Source organism: Aspergillus aculeatinus (assembly GCF_003184765.1).
Source record: "Aspergillus aculeatinus CBS 121060 unplaced genomic scaffold BO66scaffold_14, whole genome shotgun sequence".
Lineage (NCBI taxonomy): Eukaryota > Fungi > Ascomycota > Eurotiomycetes > Eurotiales > Aspergillaceae > Aspergillus > Aspergillus aculeatinus.
The window spans coordinates 402528-420522 of record NW_020291483.1 but is presented as its reverse complement, the minus strand read 5'-3'; the positions used below and the strand labels follow the sequence as shown (position 1 = coordinate 420522).

At 51.9% G+C, this 17995-nt stretch overlaps 5 protein-coding genes across 5 annotated transcripts; 4 read left to right on the top strand and 1 right to left on the bottom strand.

The window, feature by feature from the left end:
- Positions 1 to 3641: 3641 nt before the first annotated feature.
- On the bottom strand, positions 3642 to 5695 carry BO66DRAFT_419254 (uncharacterized protein). Its single transcript, XM_025649800.1, has 3 exons — positions 4911 to 5695; positions 4285 to 4801; positions 3642 to 4217 (listed from the first exon to the last, which is right to left on the bottom strand). The coding sequence occupies exons 1-3, from the start codon at positions 5329 to 5331 to the stop codon at positions 3995 to 3997; spliced, it is 1161 nt and encodes a 386-aa protein (XP_025505789.1). The 5' UTR covers positions 5332 to 5695; the 3' UTR covers positions 3642 to 3994.
- A 1906-nt stretch (positions 5696 to 7601) lies between these two features.
- On the top strand, positions 7602 to 10861 carry BO66DRAFT_410064 (Zn-dependent exopeptidase; the record flags this gene model as incomplete). Its single annotated transcript, XM_025649216.1, has 4 exons — positions 7602 to 7787; positions 7882 to 8628; positions 8688 to 8882; positions 9863 to 10861. The coding sequence occupies 4 exons, from the start codon at positions 7602 to 7604 to the stop codon at positions 10859 to 10861; spliced, it is 2127 nt and encodes a 708-aa protein (XP_025505788.1).
- A 986-nt stretch (positions 10862 to 11847) lies between these two features.
- On the top strand, positions 11848 to 13283 carry BO66DRAFT_427547 (DUF1774 domain-containing protein; the record flags this gene model as incomplete). Its single annotated transcript, XM_025650359.1, has 4 exons — positions 11848 to 11857; positions 11932 to 12145; positions 12205 to 12644; positions 12705 to 13283. The coding sequence occupies 4 exons, from the start codon at positions 11848 to 11850 to the stop codon at positions 12905 to 12907; spliced, it is 867 nt and encodes a 288-aa protein (XP_025505787.1). The 3' UTR covers positions 12908 to 13283.
- Positions 13284 to 13768: 485 nt separating this feature from the next.
- BO66DRAFT_390443 (uncharacterized protein) lies at positions 13769 to 14923 on the top strand. The gene is made up of 2 exons (XM_025647008.1): positions 13769 to 13973; positions 14058 to 14923. Exon 2 carries the CDS (start codon positions 14227 to 14229, stop codon positions 14452 to 14454), a length of 228 nt encoding a protein of 75 aa, XP_025505786.1. The 5' UTR covers positions 13769 to 13973; positions 14058 to 14226; the 3' UTR covers positions 14455 to 14923.
- Positions 14357 to 17957, top strand: BO66DRAFT_447694 (chitin synthase B; the record flags this gene model as incomplete). Its single annotated transcript, XM_025651714.1, has 4 exons — positions 14357 to 16553; positions 16605 to 16789; positions 16838 to 17004; positions 17054 to 17957. The coding sequence occupies exons 1-4, from the start codon at positions 14771 to 14773 to the stop codon at positions 17955 to 17957; spliced, it is 3039 nt and encodes a 1012-aa protein (XP_025505785.1). The 5' UTR covers positions 14357 to 14770.
- Between the last annotated feature and the right edge of the window lie 38 nt (positions 17958 to 17995).

Genomic DNA, 17995 nt, shown 5'->3' with positions numbered 1-17995 from the left:
TGGTCATTTGGTAATGACAGCAGGCTGAAGGGACAGGCGGGAGAAAGCTGATAGAGAAAGTTTGGGAGGGATTGTAGGTCAGAGAATAACTTGGAAATAATAGTAACAATAAACACAGCGGTAAAGGAGAGGGTGTAAGAGGGGAATTTGTTCATTGATCCAGTCGCCGTTGCTTCAGTTCGTTTCCATCCGTCACAAAGAAAAAGAAAGGGCGGGCAGTGCGAGTCGGGCTCCAACTAACCCAAAACAAGTCTGGGAGGACGATCCGAGGGGCGCGAAAGGAATGGATGGGTGGATGAATGGATGATGGGGGGGCATGGAAGGCATGGAAGGCATTGGGGGGGATGGAGGGGGAGGAAAATGTGGAAGGGGGGCCGGAGATGGAACTGAGCATAGCAGATGACGCCAGGTCCGGAACTGAGTGTTTCATCGAGTAGCATACACGTTGGATAAGAAAAATGGAAAGAGAAAAAGCAAAAAGGGAAAAAAGAAAAAGAAAGGCAGAAAATTAAAGAAAAACCGATTGGAGGGAGAAGGGCCGTCCGTGTGAGAGGGTAAGAGTCGGAAAGATGCCCAGTGCTGATGCGCGCGTGTTGTCGGATAAGTTAGTTGAATGGATGGATCATGAATGGATCATGGATGAATCAATGATTGAATGAATTAGGAAAAGAGGGGGAAGAGGAAAAGGCAGGAGAAGCAGCCACGTCGGCTCAGTAGGAAGTACAGTACTCCGTAGTGACGATGAACACCAACAACTAAACAACTAACTCACTAACTAACCAACTAACAACAAATTACGGAGTAACAACAACATGAACGACGACGACAACAACAACCCTTCCCGTGGCTTGATCGGGTGCTCTTGTCTCTGATTCTGCCTCATCGAAGTGAACGCACTATTTACCTTCCTAGGTATGGCAGGCAGGGACTGTAACCCCCAACCAACTGGAGTTATGGCCGATTTACGTACGGGATTCCTCGCCCATCTTCTTTCTCTTTCCCAGTTCTGATGGTGGTTATTTTTGAATTCGCGCACGTTCACCTCGTCAGCAAAAATGTGTCCCCATTACAGCCTCAAAGCCTTCATCTCCAAGCCCGGCTTCTACGCCTGAGCCGTGGCGAAGGGGGGAGGATACTACTCGTAGAGGGGATCAAGGCGTCCTCTCTCACAAGCACGACAATCCAACTCGGTTCATCCAATACGTGGTTCTCGGAAGAGGTCTTACCTCGATCGCTCTGCGATCGTCTCGTTCTAGAATCTCACTCATGGGCGATTAGTTTGCTACTGGCTGCGCTGCTCTCCCTCGGGCTAAGATGATCGCAGGTCAAGTGCCTACTACCTGCTACAGTGCACTGTACTCCGTACTGTCTACGATATTCTCCGGGCCTGTAGGATGAGCGAACGCGGAGGATTGCGGATGACCTCCATCGCTGTCGCCTCCGGAGTTACAGGATCATCAGATTGTGACGGATGTCCTGAGCCGGCCCAGGTTGTTCATTGTCCCTGCAGGGAATCTGCGACTACTTGACCGTTTTCACACGCCAAAGGGGCCTGCCTGTCCGTCAGGAAGTGGGGGTGCGAGCGAGTGCCAGTGATCATTAGAGGCCACCCCTCGACATCAATAGGGCTTTAAGCAAAGATGTGCATTGCAAATTGCCGTAGGAGGGAAGAGTAGGAGTCCTCGAGCTACGAAACAGTACCTAAAAGAATAGCATGCCAGTGCCAGGTAGTCCATACTTACTTACCTAACTTCGTATCGATGCCTGATCTTGATGACCCAACGATCGTTAGCCACGGTCCCATGGAACCCTGATGGGGAATAGCCGGATCGGACCGACTGCCTGTGCATCGAACTGTCCCGCGACTATCTACAACGGCACCACTGTTGACAATGTCATTGTACAGTGAGTACCTCTGGGAAATATTCCCCAGAATGCAGAATCGAATGATGGACTTTTTCAACCCAGGGAGAATGCAGCTGGATGCTTGGTTGCACGGGATTCTCGCGCATGGGAAATCAAATACGAGTGCCATCCCGGTTTCGGGAGACTGAGGGGAATCATCCAGCGGGGGGGAAGAGGGAAAGGGTCAATGCCCTTGCCTCGCTTGTTTTGACTATGGCCTGATATTATTCCTCATTATACTGAGCTGCCAACCACTACTATTGGAAACCATCTGCTTATTGTACCTATCATGACAGATAACTGATAACAGCGTCAAAAACCCAAGCAAATGGACATAGACATCTTTTCATGGTCCAACCACTCCACTATTTGACCCTGTTGCCTCTAGTCCCCCGATTTCATCATATCAGTAACCCCAGCCCGACAAGGAAATATCGGGCACAGCGCGCGTCCCTTGCACCGCGCATCAAACCGCTCTACTCGTGAGGATGCACCATACAACAAAGTACGACAAGCTGGCCTATGACAATGCCATCGTATTCTCCTTGCCCACCCTCCATCAAATATCACACTTGAGTCTGGATCACATTCGACCCCGATCCCCGCCCTGCTGCTACTGCCCCGCAAAGAGCAAGAAACGGAGTACAGCTTCCCCCGACAACCATCATGTATCCTTACGTAGCATCAGGATGATTTTTTTCCGAGTATCATCATCATCGCCATCATCGCCAGCAGCAACCCTGAAATTCGATCTCCGACAACAAGCGCAACAGAGAACCAGGTGCAGGCTAGGTAGATCATTCAAGCAGTGCCTAGCCATCTCCCTTGGTTTCTTGAGCAAGAACCTGATGAAAGTAGTAAGCATGGATAGTGCTGGTTTCTTGACGTCACGCATGGACATACAGTACACTGCATAGGCAGACGTCTACACAACCGGTTGAAATAACCTTCCCCCACTATGACCACTTCGGTAGGCTTAACTTCGGTAGTCCCGAGTCTTACCCACCTCCTATCTTACTTACTACACCATTTCCAACCACTAAGCCAAGCAGCGTACATAGGTAAGCCGGGGAAAAAAAAGCAAGCTTACTACCCTGTCAGCTGTCATGCCACCTAGACGGCTCTCCTCCTCCCCTCTAACCAAGAGTCCGCTTCATCGCAATTCCTTCCGTTCGCTGCATAGTGACCTGATGTCATCGTCTGGTCAAGAAGGAAAGCATATCCCTCAGGCCATTGAGCGATACCTTACTTTGTGGTCGATGCTACCAGCAGCACTGCATTGTAAGTCTACGTACAGTCTACATTGCTCCACTTCCACTGACTACTGGGTGGAACTGGGGGGGGGGCGCTGGGGCAATGAGAGCAACGTGCATTGCATCCTCATAAATTCTCGCCTGCAGTGCTAAACCCCGTAGAGGAGGAGCTTCGGTCAGTGTGCATTTATCGAGGGTAGCGTGACTACCCAAGGCAGCTGAGTTGGGATGCAGACCGAGGCTCCTTCGGTCTCATAGAGAAAGACACCGGCATACTTAAGTTGTCCTATGGAGAAGAGGCCTGGTGATGATGACGTCCGTTTGCTTTTTGTCGGTCAGCAGTTGGGGAAGTGGGCCATAACTGTTCCAAAATCTGTGTTGATGACACATTCCAATGCTTGGGAGGATCTCTGGGCGTGGCCCTTTCTTTGGCTTTTGCTACAGCTGCTCCTTCAGGATGCGGGTAGTCTTGCTCCTAATTTTGACCGCGGCATATGTGCTCCACGCTGTGCGTCCAATGTCCCATATTGAAGCAAGCGCTCGCGAGGGTGTCCAAGACCATCAAGAACTCTCCAATGAGTATACATCAAGCGAGGCGTAGTCGCAAACGCCCCGTGGCGCTTGTTGATGGCGCAAAATGGAATAAATCGTTTGAACTTACAAGCCTATTACAAAAGTTATTACACTTTGCCCAAAACCAACCTATCTACAGCTTCACCCGGAAGGTCTAGATCGTACAGCCCAAGCCCACGCTATGAATCTAAGAGACACTGATCCCGACCAGAGAATTCTGATCATTTCGTTGACCTCCATCCCCGAATCATCTACACCAGGCCTTAAACCTGGGCCCACAGCGGTTGCGGAAGTTCATCTCCAGGCTGAATCATCGCTTCGCGGCGGCAGCTTCCAAATCCGGCCGTTTGGTGTGCAAACTCGGGACGGGTGGATGGGGCCGGCGGACGGAAGCCAACATAAGCCTCACGACGCGCTGGTTCACCCACAGTGACCGACCACGTGTGCAACCCATAATAAGATGCAATCGAGTGGACCAGCCAGCGGCTATTCAAGACACACGTTAGCAAGGGCTTGCTCAGCAAGATTCTCCGACAGTTGGCATCAAACTTACCCAAACCCAGCAGCGCGATCATCGACCGGGCTCTCGAACACCATCTTCTCGCCGTCGCGCTCGTTGCGAGCGCTCATCGCTTCTCGCATCTGCTGCAACTTCGCCTTCCGTTGAGGTGAATCATGCATCAGCCCATTACGACCCACGAACACGACCTCATCCTCAGAGTCATCCTCATCGGACGACTGAGGAGCATCGGTCAGCCCCTCCTTCTGGAGAAGAAGCTGCTTTTCGCTCCATCGCTGGATGAACTGTCTGATGTCCTCTTCCAGGTCCTGGAGCATACCGCGAGCGCCACGTGCGTGCTTGAGCTTCATGCGAAGCTCCTTCGGTACGCGGTGTTTCTCGTTCCCCGTGCCAGCGCCGGCCTGCTTCGAATTTTGGTCCAATTGCGCATAATGGGAATCCCACAAGGGCGCAAGATAGTATGGCATGGGGTTGTGTCGGGTGTAGGTCGGCTGGATATTCCAGTCCTTAGAAGAAGGCGGCTCAGCCCAGGGATTGTGCAGGAGACGATCTGATTTCAGAAGCGGTTAGTGAATCTGATATATCCACTAGCTGACGGCGGCGAATGAAGTCTAGCGCAGGACCTCCAAGCAATGCAGCTGCAATTAAGGGGGACCGACCATTTTCCCAACGTTGTCTGCGACGGCTGCCATCCTTCCCCTTCAGGAGAGCCTCGCGCCTCTTGAGACTGTCGCGTCGCAAGGGTTCTCGACGACGGAAGCTGACCGACGCCACCTGTTGAGCATCCTTTGAGGGTTGACCGAGAAGCTTGACGCGAGCCGCAGACGCGCTTTCTGTTCTCGGGGCTGGGTCATCCAAAGGAATCGACAGAGATACCGTGGTTCCGCGAAAAGATGTCCGCGTCGGTGTAGATTGTGACAACGAAACAACTCGATCGCTGGACGAGACCGGCTCCGAGATGGTCAAGTTTTCCAGAGAGACAGCAGCCTGTTCTGTCCAAATCGAGATGGCTCGGGCCTGCTGCGGCGACAGGTTGCCTCTTGGGTCTGCCTCAGACGGGAAACCGGGGTGAATCGCCATCGCGGGAGCGCAACGCGGTTCAATCAGATCGCGAGAGCGGCCGAAAATGGTACGATGGACGTAGAGCAGGTGGCGGAAGGCTCAGCACACGGATGACGTCGCAGCCTTAGGCGGATGATATCTGCTAGACTGACCAACACCGAGGAAGGATGTGCAGCAGCGACGGTAGGTAGAAGGACGCACGAGTGGGCGTCAAGGGGGAGAGGGGAGAAGGGAGAGCGGGGAGGCGAAGAGGAAGGACAAGCAAGATAAGAGAGATAACCGACAACTGCGGTTCCCGGTCGCGTCCGCGTCCGGGGGGGCGAGCAATTGAGTTCCGTACGGTAAAATACTATGGGTAAGCCGCCGAGAATTTTTCGAAGTCAGTCAATCATCCGTCCATGGACCTCCCTCTGATGGGACACGAGAAGCATCAGATGAAGGCCATTGGAGGAGATTGAGTTCAACCCTAGCCCTACCTGCCACTTCAGGTTTGGCCTCAGGACAGGCGGTGCAATCATGGATGACTCACAGTGACTGACTTGGGAGTCACTGGGTGATGTAATGGATGTAAACGGTATATTCAATACTTGAGAACTGGACCGATCTTATGCTGCCTAGAGCCCAAGTGTCTCAGGTGGGTGATTCCCTTGGTGAGAAGTGCTGGGATCGCGGAGTTCATGGAGCCTGATCTACGGTACATATTGAGTTACCTGTACTCAGAATGAGTACGAGTACAAACTAACCTTATCGAGTGATTTCTGCAGTGTAGTACGAAGACACACTCGACAGTCAGGGCACAGTAACCCTAACCAGTATAACTACAGAGAGACCCTGACATAAACTATTTGTTTGCTCTTAATGCGTTCCAAATCTCCATCGGTGGATTGACAATGGAGGTACCTAGTTTACTCTATATCGTCCAGCATACTGCTCAATGCTCGACATTATGATGTCAATCAAACGAGAGAAGTGGTCAGGCACATTGGAGTTCTGTCTATACAGAGGGAAGGATAGAATCACGAGCTCCCCATCACGGTTTAGATTATAGCCATGCGCGAGTCGAACAGCAATGAACGTACCATTATAAGGCTGCGTTGCAAGGTTCCCCGCAAGATTGAGGCCTTTAGTAGCGATCAAACTGGATCTTCTGTTATAGTCAAGAGCGACAAGGTTTCCCTAATATCTTGTGCAATTCTCTAAATCATACAGCACGCTTTCGGCCAAGATAAATCGCATGAACTGCCATCTTCCATCTTCAAAAACCGGAATGGTCGTTTATCGGGTAATGTCTTATGCTTGTCCGTAGAGCCATGAGGTCCCACAGTCCCACCTCGAATGCTGGTCCTGATAAGCTTCCATTACAACTTGTAGCACTGTCCTATCCATAAGTCTGATGGGCCAACAACCTCTTCTTATTCTCCCTCTCGTGACTAGACTATAGATTGCCTGCTGACGGTTTATGCTTGGGACCGCGTTCCATTACCTAATATATGACTCAGCTAGGTGGATGACTTCAATCTTCCAGGCACACTGGTTATAGACTCTGGGGTGGGTTACGCTCAAGCTTCGATGGCAAGCTGACAGTCCAATAGCATGATTCTCTGAATAGTAGTCTCACACAGCCTCGGATCACCATGAGAAGCAGTCCTAGCCTCTGCCTAAATGCCAAGTGCCAATGCAAGTCACCCATACCTTGGAAATCCAACCCCACTGGGCGGCTAGTGTGGTCCCTGTCTCTCACCCTCCTAGGCTCCTAGAGAGCGCGAATGATTTAGACTGCCACGATGCTACTAGGAGTCAATCAATGAAGAAGGTCAGGTGGTTGCTGGAAACCTTAGTTCTGCCAAGTCGTACCAACATGAACTCAAGTGTAGTCTCGCCCAACCCGTGTGGATGTTGTGCCTGGCAATCTTATTTAAGCAGCGTTCGTCACTGACGCAACTTGGCGGGAGGGGAGCACTTAAGATACCTTACTCCATCCATCACGTCCGCCTCTTCTGTTGCTCCGCCGCAACATCATCGCCATCATTTATCCGCTTATTTCAAGCCGGATCAACAGGCTCTTCAAGTAACAAAGCGGAACCTCTGCTTACTTCTTGCATTGTCCCCTTAATCCCTCTCCCATCACCATCCTAACGCTGCTCGGGCGGCCCTTATCCCCGACGACTCCTTACGGTCGTGCTTATCATTAGTCGTCAATCGCCTGTCGCTCCCTTCTTCCAAATCACTCGACCGTAAATTGTTCCTCGTCATCGTACCTGCTTGCTTTGATCTATCGTCACATCGTTATGAAGCTTATCGCAACCCTCGCGCTAGGCGTGACAGCTTCCACAGCCGTGTTGGGGGCTGTGCTACCGCAGCAAGAACCATTAACAGAACACAGCGTTCACCACGGGCAAGAACTTTATTTGATCGAGCTTGCTCCTTACGAGACAAGATGGGTGACAGAGGAAGAGAAATGGGATCTAAAATTGGTAAGACAGTCCGCTTGAGACCGATTACACAAATGTCCCGCCCAATCCCTTATGCCTTCCGATCACTAACCGCTCTCCTCGACGCTCGGTCTAGGATGGTGTAAACTTCATCGATATCACCGCTGAGCGAAACACTGGCTTCTACCCCACACTGAACGCCGGCAGCTATGTCCACTACCCGGTGCAGATGGAACACTCGGAAGAGGTTGCCCCACTCCTCCGCAATCTGTCCAAGGATAACATGGAGAAGAATCTGGAGCATTTCACTTCCTTCCATACTCGTTACTATCGGTCAGCGACCGGCGTCGAGTCAGCGACGTGGCTTTACAACCAGGTCCTTGATGTGATCAAGGAGACGGACGCCTCAAAGCATGGCGCGACCGTGGAACAGTTTTCCCACCCCTGGGGTCAATTCAGTATCATCGCCCGAGTTCCAGGGCAGACAAACAAGACCGTTGTATTGGGTGCTCATCAGGACAGCATCAATCTGTTCCTCCCGTCGATTCTGGCGGCGCCTGGTGCGGATGATGATGGAAGTGGTACCGTTACGATTCTTGAAGGCTTGCGGGGTCTGCTGCAGTCAGACACCGTTGCCCAGGGTAAAGCCCCAAACACAGTGGAGTTCCACTGGTACTCGGCGGAGGAAGGTGGTATGCTAGGCTCCCAGGCTATTTTCTCCCAGTACAAGAAGGATAAGCGGGATGTCAAGGCCATGCTCCAGCAGGATATGACTGGATACATCCAGGGGTCGTTTGATGCGGGCCGCAAGGAAGCCATCGGAACCATGGTCGACTACGTCGATCGGGGGCTGACGCAATTCCTGAAGGATGTCATTAAAGAGGTAAGGCTGAAGCACCTCGCCACAGACATTGGAGCGGTCGCTAACATGCTCCTGAGCAGTACTGCAAGATCGGACATATTGAGACTAAGTGCGGCTATGCTTGTTCTGACCACACATCGGCGAGCAAGTACGGGTACCCTTCTGCAATGGCAACTGAGTCTGAGATGGAGAACAGCAACAAGAAGATTCATACCACCGATGATCGAGTCAAGTATCTGAGTTTCGATCACATGCTGGAGCATGCGAGGTTGACCGTAGGCTTTGCCTACGAACTGGCTTTTGCTCCGCTCTGATACCCTTCAAGACGGTACCCATATTCACTTGTTGGCAGATATAGATGATGGTATCTGAAAGCTAGATTCCTTGATTTGTTACATTGAATCCCATGTTGCTAAAGTGACTTGTATTGTGACCATCTTTGCGTAACTTGAATTGGCTATAAACCTCGAATGATATCAGTTCTTGATTCGGTTCTTGGTTAAGACAAGTTTTAACCATGTCACTTCATTGACTTACTCGTAGTTAGCCATCAGTTCTGACTCAGCATAAATTCATCAGTCTTCTTCACGTTCATCGCGCGGGAGAGTATGGCTGTTGAGGTACGATAAGATAAGAACAAGAACCACTGCTGGCTAGCACTGCAGACGGATTTTCCACCAAGCCCGAAGCAGACCCGAGTTGCTAACCCAAAGGAGAAGAGTAGTCCTCTCCGCCAGGCGATCACTGACTTGGCTTGCAGTGCAGAAGAAATCATTAATCCTTCAAAATTCCCACTCCGTTTTCGTCGGAGTCATAATTCATTTTCTCGCCTCCGAGCCCTTCTTCTTGCAGGCAAGATAAATTCCTTCTTTCTCCTGCTGTTCCATCACTTCTTGCTTGCCTCCCAAGGTTTCCCAGCTCACGATAGTTAACCACTTTGCTCTACGTCACCGGGCGCCCCTCTCCGACGAACAAGGCCCCACACCGGGTTTCAGTCCCTGCGTGCACCTGAGTACGAGGCGGTCGCGATCCCCCTCTCACCGTTATTGCTCAACGTTCTTTCCTTTCTTCAATCGGACTCAAGTGGTTTCGGATACAAATCAATTCCTGCACCAGCCTTTTGGCGACGCCCTCTATACCTTCTTGCAGCCCCTGAAAAGCTCACCCTTTCGAAACGCACACTACACGCTACCTCATCATGGACGCCTCCATTCCCTATTCGAAAGAACTGCAATTGGCCTGTCTGACAGTGCAGAGAGCTACTCTAGCGACCAAAAAGCTACTCGAAGCTGTCGACAAGGGGTCGTTCGACAAGAGTGATTCTACCCCTGTCACCATCGCCGACTTTGCTGCCCAAGCATTAATCATCGCCGCTATTCATCATGCCTTCCCTGATGACGTGTTTGTTGGTGAGGAAAGCGCGAGTGCCCTGCGATCCGACCCCGCCCTCCTCGAGCGAACGTGGGAGCTGGTCGCTTCTACTCGATTGACCGACGAGGAAAGCGATGCGCAGCTCTATACTCCCAAGACGAAGGAGGAAATGTTGGATATCATCGATTTGGGGGCCCAGGGTACATGCGGCTCGCAGAATCGTGCCTGGGTGTTGGATCCAGTGGATGGGACGGCGACCTTCATTCAAGGGCAGCAGTACGCCGTCTGCCTGTGTCTGCTGGAAAATGGACGCCAGAAGGTTGGTGTTCTGGGCTGCCCAAACATGAATCTGGAGAAGGGATACATCCACGAGGATATTGTAGATCGAGAAGGTTATGGGCATCAGGTATTCGCCGTTGCTGGTCACGGCGCGTACATGAGAAAGATGGACACGGGCGCTCTCCTCCCTGCCCACAAGCTCGAGCCTAAACCTGCCATCACAGACCCCAAGGACCTTGTCTTTGTCGATTGTGCGGGTGGATCATCGGATATCAACGTACATGCCCGCCTTGCATCTCACCTGGGCGCCCCTTGGCCGCCTAAGACAGACCTCTGGGCGACCCAGTTGCGATACATCGCGGTTGCGGTTGGAGGGTGCAATGCTTCCATGAAGATCCCACGCAAGGCTTCTTATCGGTCAAAGATCTGGGACCATGCGGGCGGGATGTTGATTGTCGAAGAGGTTGGCTGCATTGTCAGCGACCTTGCTGGTCGTCCGGTTGACTGCAGCCTCGGGCGCACTTTGGCGGGATGTCACGGGATGATTGTTGCGCCTTCGTCTATCCACCAACGGTTTGTGGACGCTGTGCAACAGATCATGTAAGACAAGGCAAGGTTGCTTAGTGGCCAAATTCGCGAGGAGTGAATTGTGAGACAGCACCGTGGAACCTCTTCCGATTGCTGCTCATGGCAGACTCATATCTTTAGCATTCGAAGGGGACTAAGGGAAGACACAAGTGGTGAATATCTAGATGCTCTTGGTGGTATACAATCATACACCCCAAACAGAGGTTATCCAGAGCAGTCTGTTGGCAAGTCCACGTGCATTTGTGGGTGGGCTGAAATGCAAGATGACGTGCCAATGAAGGAGGCAACCGGTGAAGCCAGCTTGAGAAAGTGGCATTGGTTGGAAGGAAACCCTCAAGCAGTCCAGCTGCAGGCGCTTACAGGACCGTGCACCGATCGACAGCGTGGAGACGTCGATCAGCTCTTTGAGAGAGAGTGGTGAAAAGAGCAGCCTAGCGAGTTTTCCAGTGGATGTTGGCTGAAGGAAGGGGTGGGGAGAGTGAAAACAGGGCTCTGGCTATAGTATCGTCTCTTCCTACATTTTACTTAGCTGAGTGAGTCTAACGTTTCTGGCGTGTCAGAGAGAATGGGAGAGAAGTTGAGAGTCCAGACCGGATGATGTCATCACTGAATGCATACACTTAATCCCTCCTCCAGCTTAACAACAAGAAGCAGTAGACGCAGTCGAAGTGGTCTCGTAGCAGCGGTGAAGTAGAGAAAATTCAATTCCAATACGGAGGAACTCCATTAGCGTTGTGTGGGCAGGGGAACAGTTCATTGAAAATAGTATTTGGTGGCTGTTGTTGGCCTGTCCTGTCAGGTCAGAAGATCAGGCAATGCGGGGTGCAGCCGCCGTGACGATGACGGGATGACGACCGCTCCCAAGTAATTGTTCTTCTCTTTCACTTACTTATTATTCCTCTTCTCATCTCCCCTTCTGTACTCCTTCAGGTCTTGACTCCTGTTCCTCCTCATCCGTCTGTACTGTATCGAATCATTCTCGTCGCAGTCCTGTAATTCAACATGGCTCCTTGTGAGTAGTGCTTGACCTTCCTCGCTGTACATGGCTATGCATACCATTACTGACTACTTTGGACCCAAATCTAGATAATCCATTCGCCAGACATGAGTCCCATAGCCGGTCGACCTTGACTGCCTACCGCATTCTCGTTCCTTTGTCCTGGTTGCTGGTGTTGATTGTCGGCATCTACTATTCCTCCAACTCGCCCGATGATGTGAAGCATGGCCATTCCATTTGGAAGCAAGCCAACAAGCATATCACTGCCTTCAGCTTGAGTCCTATCATCACACGCATCTACTGGTGAGTTTCCACCCCGGCGTCGGCAGCTGACTTTCTATTAACACCTTATGTTCCTTCAGGGTCATCCTTCTTATCTCTCAGGTCGGCTACGTCTATCATCTCTTCTCGAGGGATGCTGTACTGGTTACCGGCGCAGCGAACGTGGGAACCCACTTCATTCTCAACAACCTGTTCACCTTTGCCTGGATTCTTCTGTGGACCCGCAGCCATTTCTGGGGAGCGGAAATCATCCTGATTGCGCACTTCATCAACCAACATGCGACGTACTGGCGCCACCGCACCCTGAGCCCGCTTGCTCACCTGTCCGCTGTCGCGGCTCCTTTCGCCTGGACCCTCATCGCGCTCTTCTGGAACGGAGCCGTTGCTGTCAACAGCAACAGCCTGCCCGCTAGGATCGTTGCAAACATCTTCATCTGGGTGCTGTTCGCCGTGGGATCCGGTCATATTCTCGTTGCCCAGGATGACCTCCTCGGTTATAGTTTGAGTCTGCTGACGCTTGGTAAGTGATACATAATCGCCTGGCCCACACCCGATAACCATGCTAATCTATGGCTTGCAGCACTTGCGGTCAAGCAAGTTGGTGTCAAGGTGATCTCGTTGCAGTGGATCTTCGCCATCGTCATTTTCGCCATCTTCTTCGTGGAATCCCTCTACATCTCCATGACCAAGTACACCGGCCGCAATGTGCTGCTCCGTAGAACTGGAGAGTCCGGTACCACTGACCGTGAAAGAGAGCCTCTCCTTAACGAGCCCACGGCCTGAATATAGGTGCTGTCCACCTGTGTTCCAATGTCACCAGGAACACTCGCTGGCCTGTAGTGCTGGCCGTGGTCAAAATGGAGTTGTCATCGAAAAAAGAGATGTTTCGCGCAGATGGTGTTTCTCTTCCACTTCTACGCCACTTTTGTGGTCGCCTTAAACGGATGTGATTCATGATGGGGTCTGGTGTTGTAATGTTGACTATGGTCAGATGTCTATTGTTTCTCTAGTGGATCTTCCCTCCCATGTACATTTGTTAGCAGTTGTAGCATGGCGTTTCTTTTCCATGGGTCCGCTGGGTGAGTTTGTCTCGGTTCGGTCGATCTGTCCCCACTGTATCCTCTCTTTAGTCTCAAATTGAAAGTGATTTGGTAATGACAATTGCTGAGGAATTTCGATATCCTTCGGAAACACTGTTTGACGGTTGGGTCGTTGGGTTTTAAGATTATGTGCTCCACCGCGTGCCTGAGGAACCAAGAGCCCGTGCGGCTTGGTTTCCATTGTTTGTACGAGGGCCGGAACGACAGGAACATAAAAGTAAATGACACAATTACATACCTTTTAAGGTTGAATTTAACCCCATGTACAGAAGTCTTACAGGTTCCTAAAGGTTCCTACTAAGTCTAAGGTACTTTTCCATCCGGAGTGTCCCACCAGCCAATATGTTTCTAAGCTGCAAGGATTGTCGCCCCGCCCGTTTCCCCAAGCTCTCTGGTTGCCCTGGTGACAACCACCTTCTCCACGGTGTGCCGGTCGTAGCGCCCGGATCGCGACCGGGTTTAGGCGCCCATAACCTTGCCCGGTCTCTTAAGAGCAGGAGCACACGGCTGACACGTTATGGTTTTGTTTGCTTGCTGCCGTGGGTCGGTGTTGAAGAATTGATTTTCTGAAGACCGTGGGATCGTTGTTTACACCGTTGTGCGTCTCCCTCCTATTCAACACTCCATCCGAGGGTTCCCACATACTTTAATCGCACGATCTTGTCAGACGCATTCCTGGTAATTTCCCAAAGCATACTGGGGACTGTGTGGGCTCGGTAACCAGCTAAACCTATTGGCTGTTACTCACTGTGAGTGCTCTGTCTATTGTTCTCCGGCTGCTTGCCGAGATGGATGGGAGAAGACGAGGCTAATCTGTATGCCATCTTCTATAGCAGTCGAATAGGCAGAATCGTGCTCCGACTTCCTAGAACGATAGACCCGAGGACCCATCACATTGGGCACGTGCATTAGACGAGACAACCCCGAGGATCGGCCGTATCGCTGCAATTGGCTGGTGGATAGATACTATGAACAATTGAACGTGTGGGACGGAGTATCACGATGTCGCAGCGCTATATACCGGCACGGAGCCAGGAGGAAGAGCCACCGGCCTACGGATCGTATGGAGATGGCTCTTATCTCGACTCTTCGCCCGCGGCGTCACGTCTCCATGGAGCTACAATGCGACTGCTCCCCACGAGCTCGGCGGTGGACAGTGATCTGAGTGGAGGCACTGGCATGACCTCAGAGTATCACTATGGTGATTCATTCACTTATGACGCAGGGTAAGCTCACTTTGGTTCGAGTTCGTCCCCAAATTTGTCAATTTTTTATGATTCTTCGGCATGCTGGCGGAGCTTTTCTGCTATCCCCGTATACTACCACCATACTTGAGCCCCCCCTTGTTTGCACCCTCCACCCAATCATAACTTGCGTTCGGAACAAGCTCAAGGTCCTGGACTGAAGAAGCCCAAACGTTTTTCGCAATTTGTACTTGTGGTATAAACGCGCAATGTCCACGCCTTTGTGGGATCTCTGTCCGTTTCAACTGCCCCTTGCGAAGCTCACTTAGCGGGCCCAGCAACCGCTAGAAACATCCGTCAAGATGCTTTTTGAAATGTTCTATATGAGGCGAACTGTTAACAGGAATCGCAGAGCGGAACAGCAAGAGCAATATGCTCAGAGCCAGTATCAATATGATCCGGAAGACTCCCCGTCGAGACCTACATCGAGCCTTCGACACGCGCCTACCATCCCCCCACCGGTAGCATCCGCAGCCGATTTACCGCACTATGCGTCTCGCCCCGGCTCGCCTACGCGCCCTTGGTCCCCATCCCGTGCACCCAACTGGAGCGGACCACCAGCACCTCCGTCCGTAGTCAGCTCGCATTATGAGCGTGCTGACCTCAACGGCAGCCCTAGGCCGGGAACCCCGAGTTCGAGATATGGGGGCAGTCCCAGACGTCCGCTTCCCCCAGCGCCACTGTTTGCGCCCCCCGCCGGCTATGACGCGAGTATTCCCATTTGCAACTCAGACGAGGATGTTTTTGGCGGTGGTGGTGGCGGCCGCAGTACCGACCCCCAATTTGACAACCGCGCCAGCCTGCAGTCGTTCATGAGCGAATCGACGATTATCACGGACGATAAGGATGGAATGGCGAAGATTGACTTGGACGATGAATACGACGAACGGGGAGAACTGGTCGATCCGAACTTGCATTACGGCCCACCCCCGGAGAAGCAGAGCCGCCGCGGTGTCCGAGAAGCCCAGATGTCGAAGAAGGAAGTGCAGCTCATCAACGGAGAACTCATTCTGGAGTGTAAAATCCCGACAATCCTGCACAGTTTCCTGCCCCGGCGTGACGACCGCGAATTCACGCACATGCGGTACACCGCTGTGACTTGCGACCCAGACGATTACATACAGCGAGGATATAAACTCCGTCAACAGATTGGCACGACTATGCGGGAGACCGAACTCTTCATTTGCATCACCATGTACAACGAAGATGAGATTGGCTTCACTCGCACCATGCACGGTGTCATGCGGAACATCAGCCATTTCTGTTCACGCTCCAAGTCCCGAACATGGGGTAAGGATGGATGGAAGAAGATCGTCGTGTGCATCATCGCAGACGGACGCAAGAAGGTCCATCCCCGGACGCTCAATGCTCTCGCGGCCCTGGGTGTCTACCAGGAGGGCATTGCCAAGAATGTGGTCAATCAGAAGGAGGTCCAAGCCCACGTTTATGAGTACACAACGCAAGTATCCCTTGACTCGGATCTGAAATTCAAGGGAGCTGAGAAGGGCATGACGCCTTGTCAGATTATATTTTGTCTCAAGGAGCACAACAAGAAGAAGTTGAACTCCCACCGTTGGTTTTTCAACGCGTTTGGGCGGGCCCTTCAGCCCAATATTTGCATCCTTCTGGACGTTGGAACCCGGCCAGAGTCCACGGCGCTCTACCACTTGTGGAAAGCATTCGATCAGGACTCAAATGTGGCCGGAGCTGCTGGAGAGATTAAGGCGGGCAAGGGTAAAAACATGAGAGGTCTCCTCAACCCGCTGGTTGCGAGCCAGAACTTCGAGTACAAGATGTCCAACATTCTGGACAAGCCTCTGGAGTCTGTGTTTGGATACATCACTGTCCTTCCTGGTGCACTCAGTGCATACCGATTCTTTGCTTTGCAGAACGACGCCGACGGCAATGGGCCTCTGAACCAGTACTTCAAGGGTGAGACATTGCACGGCAAGGATGCGGATGTTTTCACAGCGAATATGTACTTGGCTGAGGATCGTATTCTCTGCTGGGAGCTGGTGGCCAAGAGGGAAGAGAGATGGGTTCTGCGATTCGTGAAAAGTGCTGTTGGTGAAACCGATGTTCCTGGTCAGTGACAATTTCTCCGCAGCCACCTGGCATGACTAATTATCCTTGCAGATACAATTCCTGAGTTCATCTCCCAGCGTCGGCGATGGCTGAACGGTGCATTCTTCGCAGCCGTATACTCGATCGTCAATGGAAGGCAGCTTTGGAAGACGGACCACTCGCTGGTCCGGAAGATTCTTCTGCAGATCGAGAGCTTCTATCAGTTTATGCAGCTCCTCTTCACGTACTTCGGCTTGGTAAGTGCATTCGGTGATATAGACAGCAAGAGGCTTACATTCAACTAGGCGAACTTCTACTTGGTCTTCTACTTTATTGCGGGATCGCTCACCGACCAGAAGATCGACCCCTTTGGACACAACATCGGGAAGTATATCTTCGTTATCCTACGATATGCCTGCATTCTGGTCATGGCCTTGCAATTCATCATCTCGATGGGTAATCGACCACAAGGGTGAGTTTCCTTCGTTCCTGGCACAGGCAGCAATTCTGACGTCCTGCAGTGCCAAAAAGCTCTATCTGTCGGGCATCATTGTGTACGGTATCATTATGTTCTACACGATCTTTTGCACGCTCTACTTGATCGTCATTGAGTTCATGGCACGGTTTGGTGGATACACGAAGGTCACTGTTAGTAACGGACTTTTCGTGAATATCGTCATGTCCATGCTTTCAACTGTGGGCCTTTACTTCTACTCGTCCTTTCTATACCTGGACCCCTGGCACATGTTCACCTCCTCCGCGCAGTACTTTATCCTTCTGCCGAGCTACATCTGTACTCTGCAGGTCTACGCCTTTTGCAATACCCATGATGTGACCTGGGGTACCAAGGGTGACAACGTGATGAACACTGACCTCGGAGCCGCACGAACCATCAATGGCACTACGGTCGAAATCGAGATGCCCTCCGAGCAACTCGACATCGACAGCGGCTACGACGCCGCCCTGCGGAACCTCCGTGACAGAGTGGAGGTTCCTGAGGCGCCCATCTCTGAGAGCCAACTGCAGGAAGACTACTACCGCGCCGTGCGAACTTACATGGTCTCCATTTGGATGGTGGCCAACGTCGTTCTCGCCATGGCAATCTCGGAGGTCTACGGGCCCGACTCGGGCGGCACGAACATCTACCTCTCCATTATCCTGTGGTCGGTGGTTGTTTTGGCGCTCATCCGCACCATCGGATCCACCACCTACGCCATCCTCCTGGTGGTGCAGAAGATCGTCGAAGGCAAGACTAAGTTCGATGCGGGCAACCTCGCCAATGCGAGTGCAACAGCCAGCTCGTCGGGCCGGACGAACACCACGGCTTATCGGTACGGTGGAGGCGCGACGATGAAGGATAAGTTTTCTGAGGCGGGATGGACGTTGAAGAGACAGTTGGGGAAGGCGATGTTCTGGAGGAAGTAGACTTCCTCTCCGTCTTTATTATTGATGCTCTACTCTAT

Excerpts from the sequence above, each read along its gene's own strand:
- BO66DRAFT_419254 (XM_025649800.1), bottom strand. The coding sequence starts at position 5,331 with ATGGCGATTCACCCCGGTTTCCCGTCTGAGGCAGACCCAAGAGGCAAC. Across the intron at positions 4,802-4,910 it reads CAGACAACGTTGGGAAAATG|ATCGTCTCCTGCACAATCCC; the intron begins GTCGGTCCCCCT and ends TTCTGAAATCAG. Across the intron at positions 4,218-4,284 it reads GATCGCGCTGCTGGGTTTGG|CCGCTGGCTGGTCCACTCGA; the intron begins GTAAGTTTGATG and ends TGTCTTGAATAG.
- BO66DRAFT_390443 (XM_025647008.1), top strand. The coding sequence starts at position 14,227 with ATGTCGCAGCGCTATATACCGGCACGGAGCCAGGAGGAAGAGCCACCG.